At 50.1% G+C, this 23740-nt stretch overlaps 1 protein-coding gene across 2 annotated transcripts in view; it reads right to left on the bottom strand.

Moving 5' to 3' along the window:
* Positions 1-23740, bottom strand: part of LOC137535620 (oocyte zinc finger protein XlCOF7.1-like) — a 66356-nt gene that overhangs the window by 29876 nt on the left and 12740 nt on the right. For both annotated transcript variants that reach the window (XM_068257479.1, XM_068257480.1), the window contains exon 3: positions 150-308. In XM_068257479.1, coding sequence (XP_068113580.1) covers positions 150-308 — 159 coding nt within the window. The remainder of the gene's footprint in view (positions 1-149; positions 309-23740) is intronic.

Here is a 23740-nt window from a genome sequence, read left to right as displayed (position 1 = left end):
ATAATGTCCCATAATTCCCAGCACCTCTCACCACCCAGACACGCCCCTTGTGTTACTGGATAATGTCCCATAATTCCCAGCACCTCTTACCACCCAGACACGCCCCTTGTGTTACTGGATAATCTCCCATAATTCCCAGCACGTCTCACCTCTTCAGTCAGAAGACAAACAATCATACTGGTCAATTCTAGGATCTTCTGCTTGTTGTGTTGCTGAAATGTCAGATGAAGAGATTGAGTATCAGTGGGGCTCCTGCTCTGGCCTCTAGACTTTTGGTCCTCATCAGCCTTCTTCACTACAACATATTCCTACAGAATGCGACAAGACGTGGGTTACTTTTTAAAATAAGGAAAGAGTGGTTACTCTGGAAATCTTGGGAATTGTGAGATAAGGTAATGTCACTTGTGCAGAAAACAGACCCATTCTGTGCACCTCTGTTGAACCCAGCAATCACAATCAGTTTTATTTACAAAGCAAGACTGAGTCATGCCTGGAGTGGGTTTTGCCACATTATTTATTTATTGTATTTATAAAGCGCCAACATTTTACGCAGCGCCACATACAAGGAACATACAGGGAACATCTGGATTTCGGCCCGCCCACTCAACTGAAACAACTCTCACCAAAATGGTCAATGACCTTGCCTTAGCTAAAGTTGAAGGCAATTACTCCATTCTCCTCCTCCTTGACCTTTCAGCAGCTTCTGACAGAGTGGACCATCCCCTACTCCTCCAGTCCATGGGCATTCATGAACTCGCCCTGGCCTGGTTCTCATCCTACCTCTCCAACTGCACCTTCACGACCTCCTTCAATAAATCCTCAACCACCCCCTCAACCACCTCTCGGTTGGAGTCCCCCAAGGCTCGGTCCTTGGCCCCCTACTGTTCTTCCTATACACATCCTCCATTGGCAAGGTTATCTCCTCCATGGGTATGCAGATGACACCCAGATCTACCTCCACACCCTGGACCTATCCACCACTACCATGGACAAGGTCTCCTCCTGTCTATCAGCCATCTCCTCCTGGATGTCCACTAGGTTCCTGAAACAAAACCTGGACAAAAACGGAATTTATGATCTTCCCACCCCGGCCATCCATGAACCTCCCAGATGTGAATGTCACAGTTAACCACACTCCCATTTGCCCTACCTCTCAAGCCTGCTGTCTGGGTGTCACCCTGGACTCCGCACTCTCCTTCACTCCCCATATCCAAAACCTCACAAAGTCCTGCAACTTCCACCTTCATAACATCTGTAAGATCCGCCCTTTCCTGACCTCTGCCACCACCAAACTCCTCATCCATGCCCTCATAATTTCCCGCCTTGACATACTGTAATGCCCTTCTGTCTGGTCTCCCTATGACCCGAATAGCCCCACTGCAGTCCATCATGAATGCGGCAGCCAGAATTATCCACTCCTCCCATCACTCCACCAGCGCGGCTCCCCTCCGGGAATCCCTCCACTGGCTTACTATCCAGTCCAGAATCAGATTCAAGATATTGTGTCTGACCTACAAATCCGTCCACAAAACCTGTCCAACCTACATTTCCGATCTTACTCATACTGTGCTGCTTGATCTGGTTTTTCTTGTATTCAGGTATTGTCCTATTGCTGTATGTCACCCCTAAATATTGTCTGTAACCCTAACTAATGTCCAGCACTGTGTAATATGTTGGTGCTTTATAAATACAATAAATAAACATACAAGGAACATACAGGGCACATACAGGGCACATAAAAGGAACAGACAGGGCACAGGACAGGAAGTAGGACAGCACAGTACAAAATTAACAGAAAAATCCCGCCTGCATTAGGCAAACTTATCTCCTCTCTAACCCTAACCCGACACACAGATCTACCTCCATACCACGGGCCTCTCCACCACCACCACCACGGAGAAAGTAACCTCCTGCCTCTCAACTATCTCATCCTGGATATCAGGCAGGTTCCTGAAATTAAACCTGGATAAAACAGAACTTATTATTTTCCTGCCATTTGTAATCTCATCCCACATGGACATCTATGTCACTGTCAATGGTACAACCATTCACCGAACCACACTAGCCTGCTGTCTGGGTGTCACCCTGGACTCAGCCCACTCCTTAACCCCCCAGATCCAAACCATCGCTAAGGCCTGCTATCTCCATTTGTGCAACATCTCCAAGATCCACCACTTCATGACCTCGGACACTGCCTAACTCCTTGGACTACTGCAACACCCTCCTGTCAAGCCTCCCACAGAACTGCATCACCCCCCTACAATCCATCATGAATGCAGCAGCCAGACTAATCTACTTCTCCCAACATTCTGGGTCTCCATGACTCCCCTATGCAATTCCCTTCACAGGCTTCCAATCCGCATCAGAATCACCTTCAAGATCCTATGTCTGGCCTACAAATCTGTACACGAGTCCTGCCCGACCTACATCTCTGACTTGGTCACTGATAGACACCTGACTGCCCACTCCACTCCTCCAACAACCTCCTCCTATCCAGCTTCACTATCCTATGCCTGGCCTACAGATCTATACACAAGTCCTGCCCGACCTACATCTCTGACCTGGTCACTGATACACACCTGACTGCCCACTCTGCTCCTCCAACCACCTCCTCCTATCCAGCTTCACTATCCTATGCCTGGCCTACACATCTATACACAAGTCCTGCCCGACCTACATCTCTGACCTGGTCAGCAGATACACACCTGACTGCCCACTCCACTCCTCCAACCACCTCCTCCTATCCAGCTTCACTATCCTATGCCTGGCCTACAGATCTATACACAAGTCCTGCCAGACCTACATCTCTGACCTGGTCACTGATACACACCTGACTGCCCACTCCACTCCTCCAACAACCTCCTCCTATTCAGCTTCACTATCCTATGCCTGGCCTACAGATCTATACACAAGTCCTGCCTGACCTACATCTCTGACCTGGTCAGCAGATACACACCTGACTGCCCACTCCACTCCTCCAACCACCTCCTCCTATCCAGCTTCACTATCCTATGCCTGGCCTACAGATCTATGCACAAGTCCTGCCTGACCTACATCTCTGACCTGGTCAGCAGATACACACCTGACTGCCCACTACACTCCTCCAACCACCTCCTCCTATCCAGCTTCACTATCCTATGCCTGGCCTACAGACCTATACACAAGTCCTGCCTGACCTACATCTCTGACCTGGTCAGCAGATACACACCTGACTGCCCACTCCACTCCTCCAACCACCTCCTCCTATCCAGCTTCACTATCCTATGCCTGGCCTACAGATCTATACACAAGTCCTGCCTGACCTACATCTCTGACCCGGTCAGCAGATACACACCTGGCTATCCACTCCGCTTCTAGAACAGCCTCCTCCTATCCAGCTTCAAGGTCCTATGTCTGATCTACAAATCTATACACAAGTCCAGTCTGACCTACATCTCTGTCCTGGTCAGCAGATACACACCTGACTGTCCGCTGCTCCAACAACCTCCCCCTAGCCAGCTTCAAGATCCTATGCCTGGCCTACAAATCTATACACAAGTCCTGCCTGACCAAAATCTCTGACCTGGTCAGCAGATACACACCTGACTGCCCACTCCACTCCTCCAACACCCTCCTCCTATCCAGCTTCACTATCCTATGCCTGGCCTACAGATCTATACACGAGTCCTGCCCGACCTACATCTCTGACCTGGTCAGCAGATACACACCTGGCTATCCACTCCGCTTCTAGAACAGCCTCCTCCTATCCAGCTTCAAGGTCCTATGTCTGATTTACAAATCTATACACAAGTCCAGTCCGACCTACATCACTGACCTGGTCAGCAGATACACACCTGACTGCCCACTCCACTCCTCCAACAACCTCCTCCTATCCAGCTTCAAGATCCTATGCCTGGTCTACAGATCTATACACAAGTCCTGCCTGACCTACATCTCTTACCTGGTCAGCAGATACACACCTGACTGCCCACTCCACTCCTCCAACAACCTCCTCCTATCCAGCTTCACTATCCTATGCCTGGCCTACAGATCTATACACAAGTCCTGCCTGACCTACATCTCTGACCTGGTCAGCAGATACAAACCTGGCTGCCCACTCCACTCCTCCAACAACCTCCTCCTATCCAGCTTCACTATCCTATGCCTGGCCTACAGATCTATACACGAGTCCTGCCCGACCTACATCTCTGACCTGGTCAGCAGATACACACCTGACTGCCCACTCTGCTCCTCCAACAACCTCCTCCTATCCAGCTTCACTATCCTATGCCTGGCCTACAAATCTATACACAAGTCCTGCCTGACCTACATCTCTGACCTGGTCAGCAGATAAACACCTGACTGCCCACTCCACTCCTCCAACACCCTCCTCCTATCCAGCTTCACTATCCTATGCCTGGCCTACAGACCTATACACGAGTCCTGCCCGACCTACATCTCTGACCTGGTCAGCAGATACACACCTGGCTATCCACTCCGCTTCTAGAACAGCCTCCTCCTATCCAGCTTCAAGGTCCTATGTCTGATTTACAAATCTATACACAAGTCCAGTCCGACCTGCATCTCTGTCCTGGTCAGCAGATACACACCTGACTGTCCGCTGCTCCAACAACCTCCTCCTATCCAGCTTCAAGATCCTATGCCTGGTCTACAGATCTATACACAAGTCCTGCCTGACCTACATCTCTTACCTGGTCAGCAGATACACACCTGACTGCCCACTCCACTCCTCCAACAACCTCCTCCAATCCAGCTTCACTATCCTATGCCTGGCCTACAGATCTATACACAAGTCCTGCCTGACCTACATCTCTGACCTGGTCACTGATACACACCTGGCTGCCCACTCCACTCCTCCAACAACCTCCTCCTATCCAGCTTCACTATCCTATGCCTGGCCTACAGATATATACACAAGTCCTGCCCGACCTACATCTCTGACCTGGTCAGCAGATACACACCTGACTGCCCACTCCACTCCTCCAACCACCTCCTCCTATCCAGCTTCACTATCCTATGCCTGGCCTATAGATCTATACACAAGTCCTGCCTGACCTACATCTCTGACCTGCTCAGCAGATACACACCTGACTGCCCACTCCACTCCTCCAACCACCTCCTCCTATCCAGCTTTACTATCCTATGCCTGGCCTACAGATCTATACACAAGTCCTGCCTGACCTACATCTCTGACCTGGTCACTGATACACACTTGGCTGCCCACTCTGCTCCTCCAACAACCTCCTCCTATCCAGCTTCACTATCCTATGCTAGGCCTACAGATCTATACACAAGTCCTGCCTGACCTACATCTCTGACCTGGTCAGCAGATACACACCTGACTGCCCACTCCACTCCTCCAACAACCTCCTCCTATCCAGCTTCACTATCCCATGCCTGGCCTACAGATCTATACACAAGTCCTGCCTGACCTACATCTCTGACCTGGTCAGCAGATACACACCTGACTGCCCACTCCACTCCTCCCAACAACCTCCCCCTATCCAGTTTCACTATCCTATGTCTGGTCTACAGATCTATACACAAGTCCTGCCCGACCTACATCTCTGACCTAGTCAGCAGATACACACCTGACTGCCCACTCCACTCCTCCAACAACCTCCTCCTATCCAGCTTCACTATCCTATGCCTGGCCTACAGATCTATACACAAGTCCTGCCTGACCTACATCTCTGACCTGGTCAGCAGATACACACCTGACTGCCCACTCCACTCCTCCAACAACCTCCTCCTATCCAGCTTCACTATCCTATGCCAGGCCTACAGATCTATACACAAGTCCTGCCCGACCTACATCTCTGACCTGGTCAGCAGATACACACCTGACTGCCCACTCCACTCCTCCAACCACCTCCTCCTATCCAGCTTCACTATCCTATGCCTGGCCTACAGATCTATACACAAGTCCTGCCTGACCTACATCTCTGACCTGGTCACTGATACACACCTGACTGCCCACTCCACTCCTCCAACCACCTCCTCCTATCCAGCTTCACTATCCTATGCCTGGCCTACAGATCTATACACAAGTCCTGCCCGACCTACATCTCTGACCTGGTCAGCAGATACACACCTGACTGCCCACTCCACTCCTCCAACCACCTCCTCCTATCCAGCTTCACTATCCTATGCCTGGCCTACAGATCTATACACAAGTCCTGCCTGACCTACATCTCTGACCTGGTCACTGATACACACCTGACTGCCCACTCCACTCCTCCAACCACCTCCTCCTATCCAGCTTCACTATCCTATGCCTGGCCTACAGATCTATACACAAGTCCTGCCCGACCTACATCTCTGACCTGGTCAGCAGATACACACCTGGCCGCCCACTCCACTCCTCCAACCACCTCCTCCTATCCAGCTTCACTATCCTATGCCTGGCCTACAGATCTATACCCAAGCCCTGCCTGACCTACATCTCTGACCTGGTCAGCAGATACACACCTGACTGCCCACTCCTCTCCTCCAACAACCTCCTCCTATCCAGCTTCACTATCCTATGCCTGGCCTACAGATCTATACACAAGTCCTGCCTGACCTACATCTCTTACCTGGTCAGCAGCTACACACCTGACTGCCCACTCCACTCCAACAACCTCCTCCTATCCAGCATCACTATCCTATGTCTGGCCTACAGATCTATACACAAGTCCAGTCCGACCTGCATCTCTGACCTGGTCAGCAGATACACACCTGGCTGCCCACTCCACTCCTCCAACAACCTCCTCCTATCCAGCTTCACTATCCTATGCCTGGCCTACAGATCTACACACAAGTCCTGCCTGACCTACATCTCTGACCTGGTCAGCAGATACACACCTGGCTGCCCACTCCACCCCTCCAACCACCTCCTCCTATCCAGCATCACTATCCTATGTCTGGCCTACAGATCTATACACAAGTCCTGCCCGACCTACATCTCTGACCTGGTCAGCAGATACACACCTGACTGCCCACTCCACTCCTCCAACAACCTCCTCCTATCCAGCTTCACTATCATATGCCTGGCCTACAGATCTATACACAAGTACTGCCTGACCTACATCTCTGACCTGGTCAGCAGCTACACACCTGACTGCCCACTCCACTCCTCCAACAACCTCCTCCTATCCAGCTTCACTATCCTATGTCTGGCCTACAGATCTATACACAAGTCCTGCCTGACCTACATCTCTGACCTGGTCAGCAGATACACACCTGACTGCCCACTCCTCTCCTCCAACCACCTCCTCCTATCCAGCTTCACTATCCTATGCCTGGCCTACAGATCTATACACAAGTCCTGCCTGACCTACATCTCTGACCTGGTCACTGATACACACCTGACTGCCCACTCCACTCCTCCAACAACCTCCTCCTATCCAGCTTCACTATCCTATGTCTGGCCTACAGATCTATACACAAGTCCTGCCTGACCTACATCTCTGACCTGGTCAGCAGATACACACCTGACTGCCCACTCCTCTCCTCCAACCACCTCCTCCTATCCAGCTTCACTATCCTATGCCTGGCCTACAGATCTATACACAAGTCCTGCCTGACCTACATCTCTGACCTGGTCACTGATACACACCTGGCTGCCCACTGCTCTCCTCCAACAACCTCCTTCTATCCAGCTTCACTATCCTATGCCTGGCCTACAGATCTATACACAATTCCTGCCTGACCTACATCTCTGACCTGGTCAGCAGATACACACCTGGCTGCCCACTCCACTCCTCCAACAACCTCCTCCTATCCAGCTTCACTATCCTTTGCCTGGCCTACAAATCTATACACAAGTCCTGCCTGACCTACATGTCTGACCTGGTCACTGATACACACCTGACTGCCCACTCTGCTCCTCCAACAACTTCCTCCTATCCAGCTTCACTATCCTATGCCTGGCCTACAGATCTATACACCAGTCCTGCCTGACCTACATCTCTGACCTGGTCAGCAGATACACGCCTGGCTGCCCACTCCGCTCCTCCAACAACCTCCTCCTATCCAGCTTCACTATCCTATGCCTGGCCTACAGATCTATACACAAGCCCTGCCTGACCTACATCTCTGACCTGGTCAGCAGATACACACCTGACTGCCCACTCCACTCCTCCAACCACCTCCTCCTATCCAGCTTCACTATCCTATGCCTGGCCTACAGATCTATACACAGGACCTGCCTGACCTACATCTCTGACCTGGTCACTGATACACACCTGACTGCCCACTCCACTCCTCCAACAACCTCCTCCTATCCAGCCTCACTATCCTATGCCTGGCCTACAGATCTATACACAAGTCCTGCCTGACCTACATCTCTGACCTGGTCAGCAGATACACACCTGACTGCCCACTCCACTCCTCCAACATCCTCCTCCTATCCAGCTTCACTATCCTATGCCTGGCCTACAGATCTATACACAAGTCCTGCCTGACCTACATCTCTGACCTGGTCAGCAGATACACACCTGACTGCCCACTCCACTCCTCCAACCACCTCCTCCTATCCAGCTTCACTATCCTATGCCTGGCCTACAGATCTATACACAGGACCTGCCTGACCTACATCTCTGACCTGGTCACTGATACACACCTGACTGCCCACTCCACTCCTCCAACCACCTCCTCCTATCCAGCTTCACTATCCTATGCCTGGCCTACAGATCTATACACAAGTCCTGCCCGACCTACATCTCTGACCTGGTCAGCAGATACACACCTGACTGCCCACTCCACTCCTCCAACCACCTCCTCCTATCCAGCTTCACTATCCTATGTCTGGCCTACAGATCTATACACAGGACCTGCCTGACCTACATCTCTGACCTGGTCACTGATACACACCTGACTGCCCACTCTGCTCCTCCAACAACTTCCTCCTATCCAGCTTCACTATCCTATGCCTGGCCTACAGATCTATACACCAGTCCTGCCTGACCTACATCTCTGACCTGGTCAGCAGATACACGCCTGACTGCCCACTCCACTCCTCCAACAACCTCCTCCTATCCAGCTTCACTATCCTATGCCTGGCCTACAGATCTATACACCAGTCCTGCCTGACCTACATCTCTGACCTGGTCAGCAGATACAAACCTGACTGCCCACTCCACTCCTCCAACCACCTCCTCCTATCCAGCTTCACTATCCTATGTCTGGCCTACAGATCTATACACAGGACCTGCCTGACCTACATCTCTGACCTGGTCACTGATACACACCTGACTGCCCACTCCACTCCTCCAACAACCTCCTCCTATCCAGCTTCACTATCCTATGCCTGGCCTACAGATCTATACACAAGTCCTGCCTGACCTACATCTCTGACCTGGTCAGCAGATACACACCTGACTGCCCACTCCACTCCTCCAACCACCTCCTCCTATCCAGCTTCACTATCCTATGCCTGGCCTACAGATCTATACACAAGTCCTGCCCGACCTACATCTCTGACCTGGTCAGCAGATACACACCTGACTGCCCACTCCACTCATCCAGCAACCTCCCCTATCCAGCTTCACTATCCTATGCCTGGCCTACAGATCTATACACAAGTCCTGCCTGACCTACATCTCTGACCTGGTCAGCAGATACACACCTGACTGCCCACTACACTCCTCCAACCACCTCCTCCTATCCAGCTTCACTATCCTATGCCTGGCCTACAGATCTATACACAAGTCCTGCCCGACCTGCATCTCTGACCTGGTCAGCAGATACACACCTGACTGCCCACTCTGCTCCTCCAACAACCTCCTCCTATCCAGCTTCACTATCCTATGCCTGGCCTACACATCTATACACAAGTCCTGCCTGACCTACATCTCTGACCTGGTCACTGATACACACCTGACTGCGCACTCCACTCCTCCAACAACCTCCTCCTATCCAGCTTCACTATCCTATGCCTGGCCTACACATCTATACACAAGTCCTGCCTGACCTACATCTCTGACCTGGTCAGCAGATACACACCTGACTGCCCACTCCACTCCTCCAACCACCTCCTCCTATCCAGCTTCACTATCCTATGCCTGGCCTACAGATCTATACACAAGTCCTGCCTGACCTACATCTCTGACCTGGTCAGCAGATACACACCTGACTTCCCACTCTGCTCCTGTTATGATCGCTTCTGCAGCGTTTACTGCTGACTGCAGTGGTATTGCAAACCAAACAGTTCTAATGTCATTACATGCATTTGCTTGCATAGTTTGGTTTGCACTTAAACTAGTTGCTGATTCCATCTGCAGTCGCTCTGAAGTTAATGACAGTTTAATATGCTTTTGTGTAAACAAACATTGTCTGCTGCAGTGGAGGGGCGGTCCCTTTCCTGCAGGCTGCATATCATTGTCTGCCTTTTCCTGCTATCAGCCTGTGATTAATTACCATTCACTTGTGTGGGAATCTGCAGGTCTGCTCCCATTGGATGACCTCAGTATAAAGAACTGCTTCCTGCAATGTCTCATGGGCTATCATAGTTTCAGACTCTATCTGTTACTCTGCTCGTGCCCCACCTCGTTCCTGGTCCGTGTGGACTGCGCTGACTCCTGCGAAGGGGTCAGCGAGTCCTCCTAGTTCTGCTCTTGTTCTAGAAGTTGCTACTTGCTTGTCTTGTGTCATATATTGGTTCATCGCCAATATATACGCATACTTGCGCATTTTGTTATTTTCCTTGTATTCGTGTTACGTTAATATATCAGTGTCGCTGATATATACGTACACGAACTGTTTATTTCCTGTGTTCAGCTAGTCAGTTTTCCAGCACGTTTTGGTAGTTTGCGCGTATCGTGAACACCCGTGCTGAGCTAGTTATCCTGTTCCTGGTCCTGTTTGTGGATTGCGTTCATCTCTGCGAAGAGATAACGAATCCTTCTGAATCCTGTTCCTGGTCCTGTTTGTGGATTGCGTTCATCTCTGCGAAGAGATAACGAATCCTTCTGAATCCTGTTCTGTTACCGTTTGTGGATTGCGTTCATCTCTGCGAAGAGATAGCGAATCCTTCTGAGTCCTGTTCCCTGTATTACTCCAGTCTTAGTCAGAGTTCCTGCTTATGTCATATATCGGTTCATTGCCGATATATACATATGTTAGTCAGACGTTACGAATAGTTTCATTGATAGCTGTAATTGTAATACGCTAGGAAAACATACTTATTGTATATTTATCTGTGTTACGTTCATCTATCTCGATCCTGCTATTTCCTGTCTCTCCTGTCCTGTCTTTGTGAGGCACGCCATCGCCGCAACGCATTGGCTGCCTCATTCCAGTCTGTCTGGTTTTGGACGCTTGCTGTCGCTAAGTAATCGCTAGCTAGCAAGTGTTCATTCTGTCTACCTGTCCTGATCTCCTCAGTCCTGGTTTATGCGCTCAGCGCTACCTTGCGCTGAGACGTTATTACGAAAGTGTTTGTGGCTGTTCAGATCTGCACCGGCTCTGTGCACCACAATCTCCTATTGGAGTCAGTCCTCTCCTCCACTAAACTGGGGATATCCTGATCCCTTGTGCTGGTGTGTGTACCTCCTTCACGTCAGCTTATGTGTTGTATGCTGACTGTGGAGATTACACCCCCAAGCTTAACATTATGATAGCCCCATTACCAATCCCCATTGTGGGGGGGGTTCCCAGCAAAAATGACACTGTTTGTTATGGTTCCTGTTCCTTTAAGAAATTTGAGAAGCTCAATTCTGAAACAGAAAATGAGTTTTTTTCTGAATGTGCCAGGTTCCTGGCCAATCCTGAGCTCCAGGCTACTCCTGTTTCAACGTGGGCCCCCCAGCTAGTTTATGCTTTATTTAAGGGAAGATTGTTTCAGTGGGCCTACGATGTCTTGGATCATACCAATTTAAAAGAAAGACCACTGGAATTTCTAGCGTTTGTGATCCATAACTGGCTGCGCAAAACCGATTTGCCTAGCCCTTTTGATAAGCTCCTGGCAGCTTGTCAATCAGCTGCTCCTTCTACTGCCTACAAAAATAATCAGCAAGCAGATAATTGTTCTGATAACTTTTCTTCTGCTAAGGCAGCAGGGTCTAAAGCCAAACGTAAACGCTCCAAAAGAAAAGCGTTACAATCAGCGGAGTCGTTGCCCTTGGCGACTGCGCATCAGATCTGTAATGAGACTCCGCCAGTAGCAGATAATGAAATTCAGTCACCATTCAGGGGAGTCAAATGGACCTATGAAACTACTAATGAACTTTCATTGCTAGCCAGGGAAAATAAAAGTTCTTGTTTAAATGAATTATCTGAATATGATTATGAAGATATATTACAGAGTATTGAACAGATCAATTTATTCGTGCAGCAAGGGAAATTTGCATACACTACAGTTCAACACTTGCTACAGGTATTGGAAATCCTTAGGAATAAGAAATCGGCCAATTACCTGCTAAATAACCCAATGTATGTTTCTGCCACTAACACATTTGCAAACTATGATCAGCCGGAATGCTCAGCTGTTAAATATGCATGGGATCATCCATTTGAGAAAGGAGAGATGGAAGCCCTGGTCTATGAATGGAAGAAAGATGCAAGTTCATTTTGTCAGTTTTACAGTGCAAAGAGTGAATTAGTATTGAATGCATGCATTAAGTCTGCCTATAACCTAATAAAAACCGGTGTGTGTGGGTATGACTTTGTGGCTCCATTGATCGATGTGTGGAGAATGATTCTGGACGATTTTTATGCGATTCAATCAGTTGATACCAGGGAAGACACACTGTCTAGTGGAGATTGTTCCACTTCCTCAGTTCCTGAGGACTCGCCTGCTTCAGCACCTTTGGCTGATTCAGCGAGTGATTCAGAGCTCCTTTTGTGTGAAATTGAAGTTCCTGTAATTCCACCCTGTACCATGGATAACTCAGTGTTACTTCCCAGTAAGACAGAAATTACTAATACTTCCTTAATCTTGCCATGCACAAATTTCTCAGCAGAGGACCCAGAGGTCCTGCTGACTTCTGAGTCCAGCTTAGCCAGTACTCATGAGTCTTTGTTCAGTGAAACAGACACCAGAAAAATCTTGCCTGTCTCTGCAAATACTTCTGCAGAAATTACCTGTGTTAATAAAGTTCAACTCCTGTCTGATCCAGCAGATGCCAATAGATGCACTACATCAGTTTCTGAGTCCCAGCAATCCTGTCCAGAAATCTCAGAACCCCAACATCTGAATTTTCCAATTTCACAATTGAATGGTGATTTAGATGCGCAAACATTGTGTTTTGATCTTCCTGTTTCTACACCTCACTCTAGTCTCATGAATAACTCACAGCGTCTGCTATGTGAGTCCGAAATCGCAGAATTATTACCGTGTTCAGAAAATGTTCCAGTGAACTTGCCCTGTACCATGAATTGTGCAGTAGATCTCTCCAATGAAACTCAGGTCACAGAATCATTATGCTGTCCAGCAGGTGCTTCCATGGTTTTGCCCTGCAATGTGGACTGTTCGGTGATCCTGTCCAGTGAAGCTGTGGTCACAGAGTCTTATGCTTCACCCAGTACTTGGGATACTTCAAACCCTCTAGCAGAACAGTCTGAGGCACTGCTTACCTCAGTTGGTGTTGCAGTAATATTCACTTGTCTAGCAGCTGTTTTGGAATTACAGTCTGCTCTAATAAAACTTGATGAATTTCTGCCCAGCGAAGCAGAAGCCATTGAAATATTGTCCTCGTCAGCAAGTGTGTCAGATACCTTGCCCTGTACACAGTCTGATTTAACCAATGTTGTTGAGTCCCTCTCCAGTGTTGTAACAGCCGAGGAACTCCAGCCCTGTCCTCTGAATGTTTCAAAAGTCTTGCCCTGTAACATGGATAATTCTGACTCGCTGGAAAAAATAATAGAAATCTCAGAATTTCAGTCCGGGTTAATGAGTGTTTCTGAAACCCAGCCCTGTATCCTGGAAAATTCTGGTTCTCTGGCCGGTGTGGCCGAAGTTCCTGAGTCCCCTTCCTGTCCAGTGAGTTACTCAGTTTTGCCTAGTTCAGTGGGGATTGCTGCACTACTGACTTGTTTTGCAGCCCTTCATGAGCTCCAATCCAGTGTATTTGATGAGTCTCTGTCTAGTCCAGAAGAAGTTATGGGAACCCTGTCTAGTTCGGTGCATACATCAGAAGATTTGTCCTGTCTTGTAAATGCCCCTGAACATGATTTGTTAATAACTTTGCTGGAATCAGAGACATCTAAGTCTAATCCTGCATTTTTTAGTGACAATCCAGTAACTGTGAAGTCTAGTCATGATGATTTTTTTTTGCCCAGTCCTGGTTTCGGTCCTACCTTGACTGACTTTGAGGTTTGCAGTTCCTTGACATGCCCAGAAGTCTCTCTTGTGCCAGTGTGCCCAGATGTGCTTCGTATGCCAGAGTGCCCAAGTGTGTCTGTGTTGGCGTGCTCACACGCTTCCCTAGTGGAGACATGTTCTGATGTTGCCGGTTGGCCTGCATGCCCGGAGATGGTTCTGGTCCCTAAAAACCCTGATCTTGATGTTTGTCCTTGTGACCCTGACTCTAGAGTTGCCCTGGGTTCCATAGGGGTTCTTGATGGTTCTCCATGTGAACCTAAGGGGCGTTCTGACCTGTGGGGATCTCTTTGGAGCTTCCAAGTGTTCTGGGAGATCTCTGAGGAAACTTGTCCTGGTACCTTGGACTGGTTCAACGGTGGGTTTTGTGTTGGTGGGGACAGTTCCGGTGGGCATTGCAAAGGCTTTGGCGTTTTTGGACAGTCCCGGGAAGGCGGTGGGTATCGCTCAGAGAGTTTCTGGGGGCTTTTCTCTGGAAGTCGTGGTTCTGATGGGTATCACACTGAGGCTTGTAGTGCTGACGGGCATGGTTCGGTAGGTTCTGGTTCCAATTGGTCTAGTTTTGGTGAGACTGATTTGGGAATTTGGTTTTGTCGGACGGATCCGACCTTCATGAATTTTCAGTCAGATCAGTTTGCTGGATTTCCCACTTCTGATTTTTTGGTTTGGGTGGTTCAGGAGAAATATGTCAGTTTTCATAGGCGTCCAGAGGCCGCGTTTAAGGGAGGGGGTACTGTTATGATCGCTTCTGCAGCGTTTACTGCTGACTGCAGTGGTATTGCAAACCAAACAGTTCTAATGTCATTACATGCATTTGCTTGCATAGTTTGGTTTGCACTTAAACTAGTTGCTGATTCCATCTGCAGTCGCTCTGAAGTTAATGACAGTTTAATATGCTTTTGTGTAAACAAACATTGTCTGCTGCAGTGGAGGGGCGGTCCCTTTCCTGCAGGCTGCATATCATTGTCTGCCTTTTCCTGCTATCAGCCTGTGATTAATTACCATTCACTTGTGTGGGAATCTGCAGGTCTGCTCCCATTGGATGACCTCAGTATAAAGAACTGCTTCCTGCAATGCCTCATGGGCTACCATAGTCTCAGATTGTATCTGTTACTCTGCTCGTGCCCCACCTCGTTCCTGGTCCGTGTGGACTGCGCTGACTCCTGCGAAGGGGTCAGCGAGTCCTCCTAGTTCTGCTCTTGTTCTAGAAGTTGCTACTTGCTTGTCTTGTGTCATATATTGGTTCATCGCCAATATATACGCATACTTGCGCATTTTGTTATTTTCCTTGTATTCGTGTTACGTTAATATATCAGTGTCGCTGATATATACGTACACGAACTGTTTATTTCCTGTGTTCAGCTAGTCAGTTTTCCAGCACGTTTTGGTAGTTTGCGCGTATCGTGATCACCCGTGCTGAGCTAGTTATCCTGTTCCTGGTCCTGTTTGTGGATTGCGTTCATCTCTGCGAAGAGATAGCGAATCCTTCTGAGTCCTGTTCCCTGTATTACTTCAGTCTTAGTCAGAGTTCCTGCTTATGTCATATATCGGTTCATTGCCAATATATACATATGTTAGTCAGACGTTACGAATAGTTTCATTGATAGCTGTAATTGTAATACGCTAGGAAAACATACTTATTGTATATTTATCTGTGTTACGTTCATCTATCTCGATCCTGCTATTTCCTGTCTCTCCTGTCCTGTCTTTGTGAGTCACGCCATCGCCGCAACGCATTGGCTGCCTCATTCCAGTCTGTCTGGTTTTGGACGCTTGCTGTCGCTAAGTAATCGCTAGCTAGCAAGCGTTCATTCTGTCTACCTGTCCTGATCTCCTCAGTCCTGGTTTATGCGCTCAGCGCTACCTTGCGCTGAGACGTTATTACGAAAGTGTTTGTGGCTGTTCAGATCTGCACCGGCTCTGTGCACCACAATCTCCTATTGGAGTCAGTCCTCTCCTCCACTAAACTGGGGATATCCTGATCCCTTGTGCTGGTGTGTGTACCTCCTTCACGTCAGCTTATGTGTTGTATGCTGACTGTGGAGATTACACCCCCAAGCTTAACAGCTCCTCCAACAACCTCCTCCTATCCAGCTTCACTATCCTATGCCTGGCCTACAGATCCATACACAAGTCCTGCCTGACCTACATCTCTGACCTGGTCAGCAGATACACACCTGACTGCCCACTCCACTCCTCCAACAACCTCCCCCTATCCAGCTTCACTATCCTATGCCTGGCCTACAGATCTATACACAAGTCCTGCCTGACCTACATCTCTGACCTGGTCAGCAGATACACACCTGGCTGCCCTCTCCACTCCTCCAACCACCTCCTCCTATCCAGCTTCACTATCCTATGCCTGGCCAACAGATCTATACACAGGACCTGCCTGACCTACATCTCTGACCTGGTCAGCAGATACACACCTGGCTGCCCACTCCACTCCTCCAACAACCTCCTCCTATCCAGCTTCACTATCCTATGTCTGGCCTACAGATCTATACACAGGACCTACCAGACCTACATCTCTGACCTGGTCACTGATACACACCTGGCTGCCCACTCTGCTCCTCCAACAACCTCCCCCTATCCAGCTTCACTATCCTATGCCTGGCCTACAGATCTGTACACAAGCCCTGCCTGACCTACATCTCTGACCTGGTCACTGATACACATCTGACTGCCCACTCCACTCCTCCAACCACCTCCTCCTATCCAGCTTCACTATCCTATGTCTGGCCTACAGATCTATACACCAGTCCTGCCTGACCTACATCTCTGACCTGGTCAGCAGATACACACCTGACTGCGCACTCCACTCCTCCAACCACCTCCTCCTATCCAGCTTCACTATCCTATGCCTGGCCTACAGATCTATACACAAGTCCTGCCTGACCTACATCTCTGACCTGGTCAGCAGATACACACCTGGCTGCCCACTCCACTCCTCCAACAACCTCCTCCTATCCAGCTTCACTATCCTATGCCTGGCCTACACATCTATACACAAGTCCTGCCTGACCTACATCTCTGACCTGGTCAGCAGATACACACCTGACTGCGCACTCCACTCCTCCAACCACCTCCTCCTATCCAGCTGCACTATCCTATGCCTGGCCTACAGATCTATACACAGGTCCTGCCTGACCTACATCTCTGACCTGGTCAGCAGATACACACCTGACTGCCCACTCTGCTCCTCCAACAACCTCCTCCTATCCAGCTTCACTATCCTATGCCTGGCCTACAGATCTATACACAAGTCCTGCCAGACCTACATCTCTGACCTGGTCAGCAGATACACACCTGGCTGCCCACTCCACTCCTCCAACAACCTCCTATCCAGCTTCACTATCCTATGCCTGGCCTACAGATCTATACACAAGTCCTGCCAGACCTACATCTCTGACCTGGTCAGCAGATACACACCTGACTGCCCACTCCACTCCTCCAACCACCTCCTCCTATCCAGCTTCACTATCCTATGCCAGGCCTACAGATCTATACACAAGTCCTGCCCGACCTACATCTCTGACCTGGTCAGCAGATACACACCTGACTGCCCACTCCACTCCTCCAACAATCTCCCCTATCCAGCTTCACTATCCTATGCCTGGCCTACACATCTATACACAAGTCCTGCCTGACCTACATCTCTGACCTGGTCAGCAGATACACACCTGACTGCCCACTCCACTCCTCCAACAATCTCCTCCTATCCAGCTTTACTATCCTATGCCTGGCCTACAGAGCTATACACAAGTCCTGCCTGACCTACATCTCTGACCTGGTCACTGATACACACCTGACTGCCCACTCCACTCCTCCAACAATCTCCCCTATCCAGCTTCACTATCCTATGCCTGGCCTACACATCTATACACAAGTCCTGCCTGACCTACATCTCTGACCTGGTCAGCAGATACACACCTGGCTGCCCACTCCACTCCTCCAACAACCTCCTCCTATCCAGCTTCACTATCCTATGCCTGGCCTACAGATCTATACACAGGACCTGCCTGACCTACATCTCTGACCTGGTCACTGATACACACCTGACTGCCCACTCCACTCCTCCAACAACCTCCTCCTATCCAGCTTCACTATCCTATGCCTGGCCTACAGATCTATACACAAGTCCTGCCTGACCTACATCTCTGACCTGGTCAGCAGCTACACACCTGACTGCCCACTCCACTCCTCCAACAACCTCCTCCTATCCAGCTTCACTATCCTATGCCTGGCCTACAGATCTATACACAAGTCCTGCCAGACCTACATCTCTGACCTGGTCAGCAGATACACACCTGGCTGCCCACTCCACTCCTCCAACAACCTCCTCCTATCCAGCTTCACTATCCTATGCCTGGCCTACAGATCTATACACAGGACCTGCCTGACCTACATCTCTGACCTGGTCACTGATACACACCTGACTGCCCACTCCACTCCTCCAACAACCTCCTCCTATCCAGCTTCACTATCCTATGCCTGGCCTACATATCTATACACAAGTCCTGCCTGACCTGCATCTCTGACCTGGTCAGCAGATACACACCTGACTGCCCACTCCACTCCTCCAACAACCTCCTCCTATCCAGCTTCACTATCCTATGCCTGGCCTACACATCTATACACAAGTCCTGCCTGACCTACATCTCTGACCTGGTCAGTGATACACACCTGGCTTCCCACTCCTCTCCTCCAACCACCTCCCCCTATCCAGCTTCACTATCCTATGCCTGGCCTACAGATCTATACACAAGTCCTGCCAGACCTACATCTCTGACCTGGTCAGCAGATACACACCTGACTGCCCACTCCACTCCTCCAACCACCTCCTCCTATCCAGCTTCACTATCCTATGTCTGGCCTACACATCTATACACCAGTCCTGCCTGACCTACATCTCTGACCTGGTCAGCAGATACACACCTGACTGCCCACTCCGCTCCTCCAACAACCTCCCCCTATCCAGCTTCACTATCCTATGCCTGGCCTACAGATCTATACACAAGTCCTGCCTGACCTACATCTGTGACCTGGTCAGCAGATACACACCTGACTGCCCACTCCACTCCTCCAACCACCTCCTCCTATCCAGCTTCACTATCCTATGCCTGGCCTACAGATCTATACACAAGTCCTGCCTGACCTACATCTCTGACCTGGTCAGCAGATACATACCTGACTGCCCACTCCACTCCTCCAACAACCTCCTCCTATCCAGCTTCACTATCCTATGCCTGGCCTACAGATCTATACACAAGTCCTGCCTGACCTACATCTCTGACCTGGTCAGCAGATACATACCTGACTGCCCACTCCACTCCTCCAACAACCTCCTCCTATCCAGCTTCACTATCCTATGTCTGGCCTACAGATCTATATACAAGTCCTGCCTGACCTACATCTCTGACCTGGTCACTGATACACACCTGACTGCCCACTCCGCTCCTCCAACAACCTCCCCCTATCCAGCTTCACTATCCTATGTCTGGCCTACAGATCTATACACAGGTCCTGCCTGACCTACATCTCTGACCTGGTCAGCAGATACACACCTGACTGCCCACTCCACTCCTCCAACCACCTCCTCCTATCCAGCTTCACTATCCTATGCCTGGCCTACAGATCTATACACAAGTCCTGCCTGACCTACATCTCTGACCTGGTCAGCAGATACACACCTGGCTGCCCACTCCTCCAACAACCTCCTCCTATCCAGCTTCACTATCCTATGCCTGGCCTACAGATCTATACACAAGTCCTGCCCAACCTACATCTCTGACCTGGTCAGCAGATACACACCTGACTGCCCACTCCACTTCTCCAACCACCTCCTCCTATCCAGCTTCCCTATCCTATGCCTGGCCTACAGATCTATACACAAGTCCTGCCCGACCTACATCTCTGACCTGGTCACTGATACACACCTGACTGCCCACTCTGCTCCTCCAACAACCTCCTCCTATCCAGCTTCACTATCCTATGTCTGGCCTACAGATCTATACACAAGTCCTGCCCGACCTACATCTCTGACCTGGTCAGCAGATACACACCTGGCTGCCCACTCCTCCAACCACCTCCTCCTATCCATCTTCACTATCCTATGCCTGGCCTACAGATCTATACACAAGTCCTGCCCGACCTACATCTCTGACCTGGTCACTGATACACACCTGACTGCCCACTCCACTCCTCCAACCACCTCCTCCTATCCAGCTTCACTATCCTTTGCCTGGCCTACACATCTATACACAAGTCCTGCCTGACCTACATCTCTGACCTGGTCACTGATACACACCTGACTGCCCACTCCACTCCTCCAACAACCTCCTCCTATCCAGCTTCACTATCCTATGCCTGGCCTACAGATCTATACACAAGTCCTGCCTGACCTACATCTCTGGCCTGGTCAGCAGATACACACCTGACTGCCCACTCCACTCCTCCAACCACCTCCCCTATCCAGCTTCACTAGCCTATGCCTGGCCTACAGATCTATACACAAGTCCTGCCTGACCTACATCTCTGACCTGGTCAGCAGATACACACCTGGCTGCCCACTCCGCTCCTCCAACAACCACCTCCTATCCAGCTTCACTATCCTATGCCTGGCCTACAGATCTATACACAAGTCCTGCCTGACCTACATCTCTGACCTGGTCAGCAGATACACACCTGGCTGCCCACTCCACTCCTCCAACAACCTCCTTCTATCCAGCTTCACTATCCTATGCCTGGCCTACACATCTATACACAAGTCCTGCCTGACCTACATCTCTGACCTGGTCAGCAGATACACACCTGACTGCCCACTCCACTCCTCCAACAACCTCCTCCTATCCAGCTTCACTATCCTATGCCTGGCCTACAGATCTATACACAAGTCCTGCCTGACCTACATCTCTGACCTGGTCACTGATACACACCTGGCTGCCCACTCCACTCCTCCAACAACCTCCTCCTATCCAGCTTCACTATCCTATGCCTGGCCTACAGATCTATACACAAGCCCTGCCCGACCTACATCTCTGACCTGGTCAGCAGATACACACCTGACTGCCCACTCCACTCCTCCAACCACCTCATCCTATCCAGCTTCACTATCCTATGCCTGGCCTACAGATCTATACACAAGTCCTGCCTGACCTACATCTCTGACCTGGTCAGCAGATGCACACCTGGCTGCCCACTCCTCTCCTCCAACAACCTCCTCCTATCCAGCTTCACTATCCTATGTCTGGCCTACAGATCTATACACAAGTCCTGCCTGACCTACATCTCTGACCTGGTCAGCAGATACACACCTGGCTGTCCACTCCACTCCTCCAACAACCTCCTCCTATCCAGCTTCACTATCCTATGCCTGGCCTACAGATCTATACACAAGTCCTGCCTGACCTACATCTCTGACCTGGTCACTGATACACACCTGGCTGCCCACTCCACTCCTCCAACCACCTCCTCCTATCCAGCTTCACTATCCTATGCCTGGCCTACAGATCTATACACAAGCCCTGCCTTCCCTACATCTCTGACCTGGTCAGCAGATACACACCTGACTGCCCACTCCACTCCTCCAACAACCTCCCCCTATCCAGCTTCACTATCCTATGCCTGGCCTACAGATCTATACACAAGTCCTGCCTGACCTACATCTCTGACCTGGTCAGCAGATACACACCTGACTGCCCACTCCACCCCTCCAACCACCTCCTATCCAGCTTCACTCTCCTATGTCTGGCCTACAGATCTATACACAAGTCCTGCCTGACCTACATCTCTGACCTGGTCAGCAGCTACACACCTGGCTGCCCACTCCACTCCTCCAACCACCTCCTCCTATCCAGCTTCACTATCCTATGCCTGGCCTACAGATCTATACACAAGTCCTGGCCGACCTACATCTCTGACCTGGTCACTGATACACACCTGACTGCCCACTCTGCTCCTCCAACCACCTCCTCCTATCCAGCTTCACTATCCTATGCCTGGCCTACAGATCTATACACAAGCCCTGCCTGACCTACATCTCTGACCTGGTCAGCAGATACACACCTGGCTGCCCACTCCACTCCTCCAACAATCTCCCCTATCCAGCTTAACTATCCTATGTCTGGCCTACAGATCCATACACAAGTCCTGCCCAACCTACATCTCTGACCTGGTCACTGATACACACCTGGCTGCCCACTCCTCTCCTCCAACCACCTCCTCCTATCCAGCTTCACTATCCTATGCCTGGCCTACAGATCTATACACAAGCCCTGCCCAACCTACATCTCTGACCTGGTCAGCAGATACACACCTGGCTGCCCACTCCTCCAACAACCTCCTCCTATCCAGCTTCACTATCCTATGTCTGGCCTACAGATCTATACACAAGTCCTGCCTGACCTACATCTCTGACCTGGTCACTGATACACACCTGACTGCCCACTCCACTCCTCCAACAACCTCCTCCTATGCAGCTTCACTATCCTATGCCTGGCCTACAGATCTATACACCAGTCCAGCCTGACCTACATCTCTGACCTGGTCAGCAGATACACACCTGACTGCCCACTCCACTCCTCCAACAACCTCCTCCTATCCAGCTTCACTATCCTATGCCTGGCCTACAGATCTATACACAAGTCCTGCCAGACCTACATCTCTGACCTGGTCAGCAGATACACACCTGACTACCCACTCCACTCCTCCAACCACCTCTCCCTATCCAGCTTCAAGATCTTATGGTCCATATGCAAATACCCTTTTCTCCTCAGTTTTTCAGGACTGAATGGGGAAGTCAGCAGCGGTGGGACTGGGGGACATATACTTGCATGGTGGAGGATGAAGACGACAGAGCGGACTGTCAGGAATATACTGGGGTGCTTATGATGTAAGGATAATATTTCTTCATTTTCCTGTCTGCTGTGTCACGTGTATGTCTGCTAGGAGGAAGCTCTTACCTTGGGTGCTAGCCTGGGGCAAGGAAGTGGCTCATTAGGCCACTAGCCGTCACCTTTGATCTGCTGTCCCAGGTGTGATTGTCTGTGAAACTAAATTTGCTTTGTATTCCTGGGGTAGCAGGGTACTGCTAATTAGCTGCCAATTGAGGAAGAATAGGCTGGTCGGCATGGCTTTTGAACTCGGCAGTCAGCCATTGTCCCATTATACAATGCAATACTACCAGAGTCTTGGGGACAGGGGAAGCTGACACAGGAAGGTTTGAAATTTACATGACAGCCAGGAAGCTTCACCCAAACTACAATCTTTTGATGTATAGACTTTTACCGGCTGGAATGTTGAGGAAGCCTTAATCAATTGTCACCTGGAGTGGGGGAAGTCCTTTTTGATACCATTTTTTACCTGTGGAAATTGAATTATGTCTGAGATTTAATTAAAACTAGTTCCTCCCCCTCCCCAAGAAAGTTGCAGCCTCCA

The sequence above is a fragment of the Hyperolius riggenbachi genome, chromosome 10 (genome assembly GCF_040937935.1).
Source record: "Hyperolius riggenbachi isolate aHypRig1 chromosome 10, aHypRig1.pri, whole genome shotgun sequence".
Lineage (NCBI taxonomy): Eukaryota > Metazoa > Chordata > Amphibia > Anura > Hyperoliidae > Hyperolius > Hyperolius riggenbachi.
Note: the sequence above shows the minus strand (reverse complement) of the source record. Positions and strands in the feature narration are given on the sequence as shown.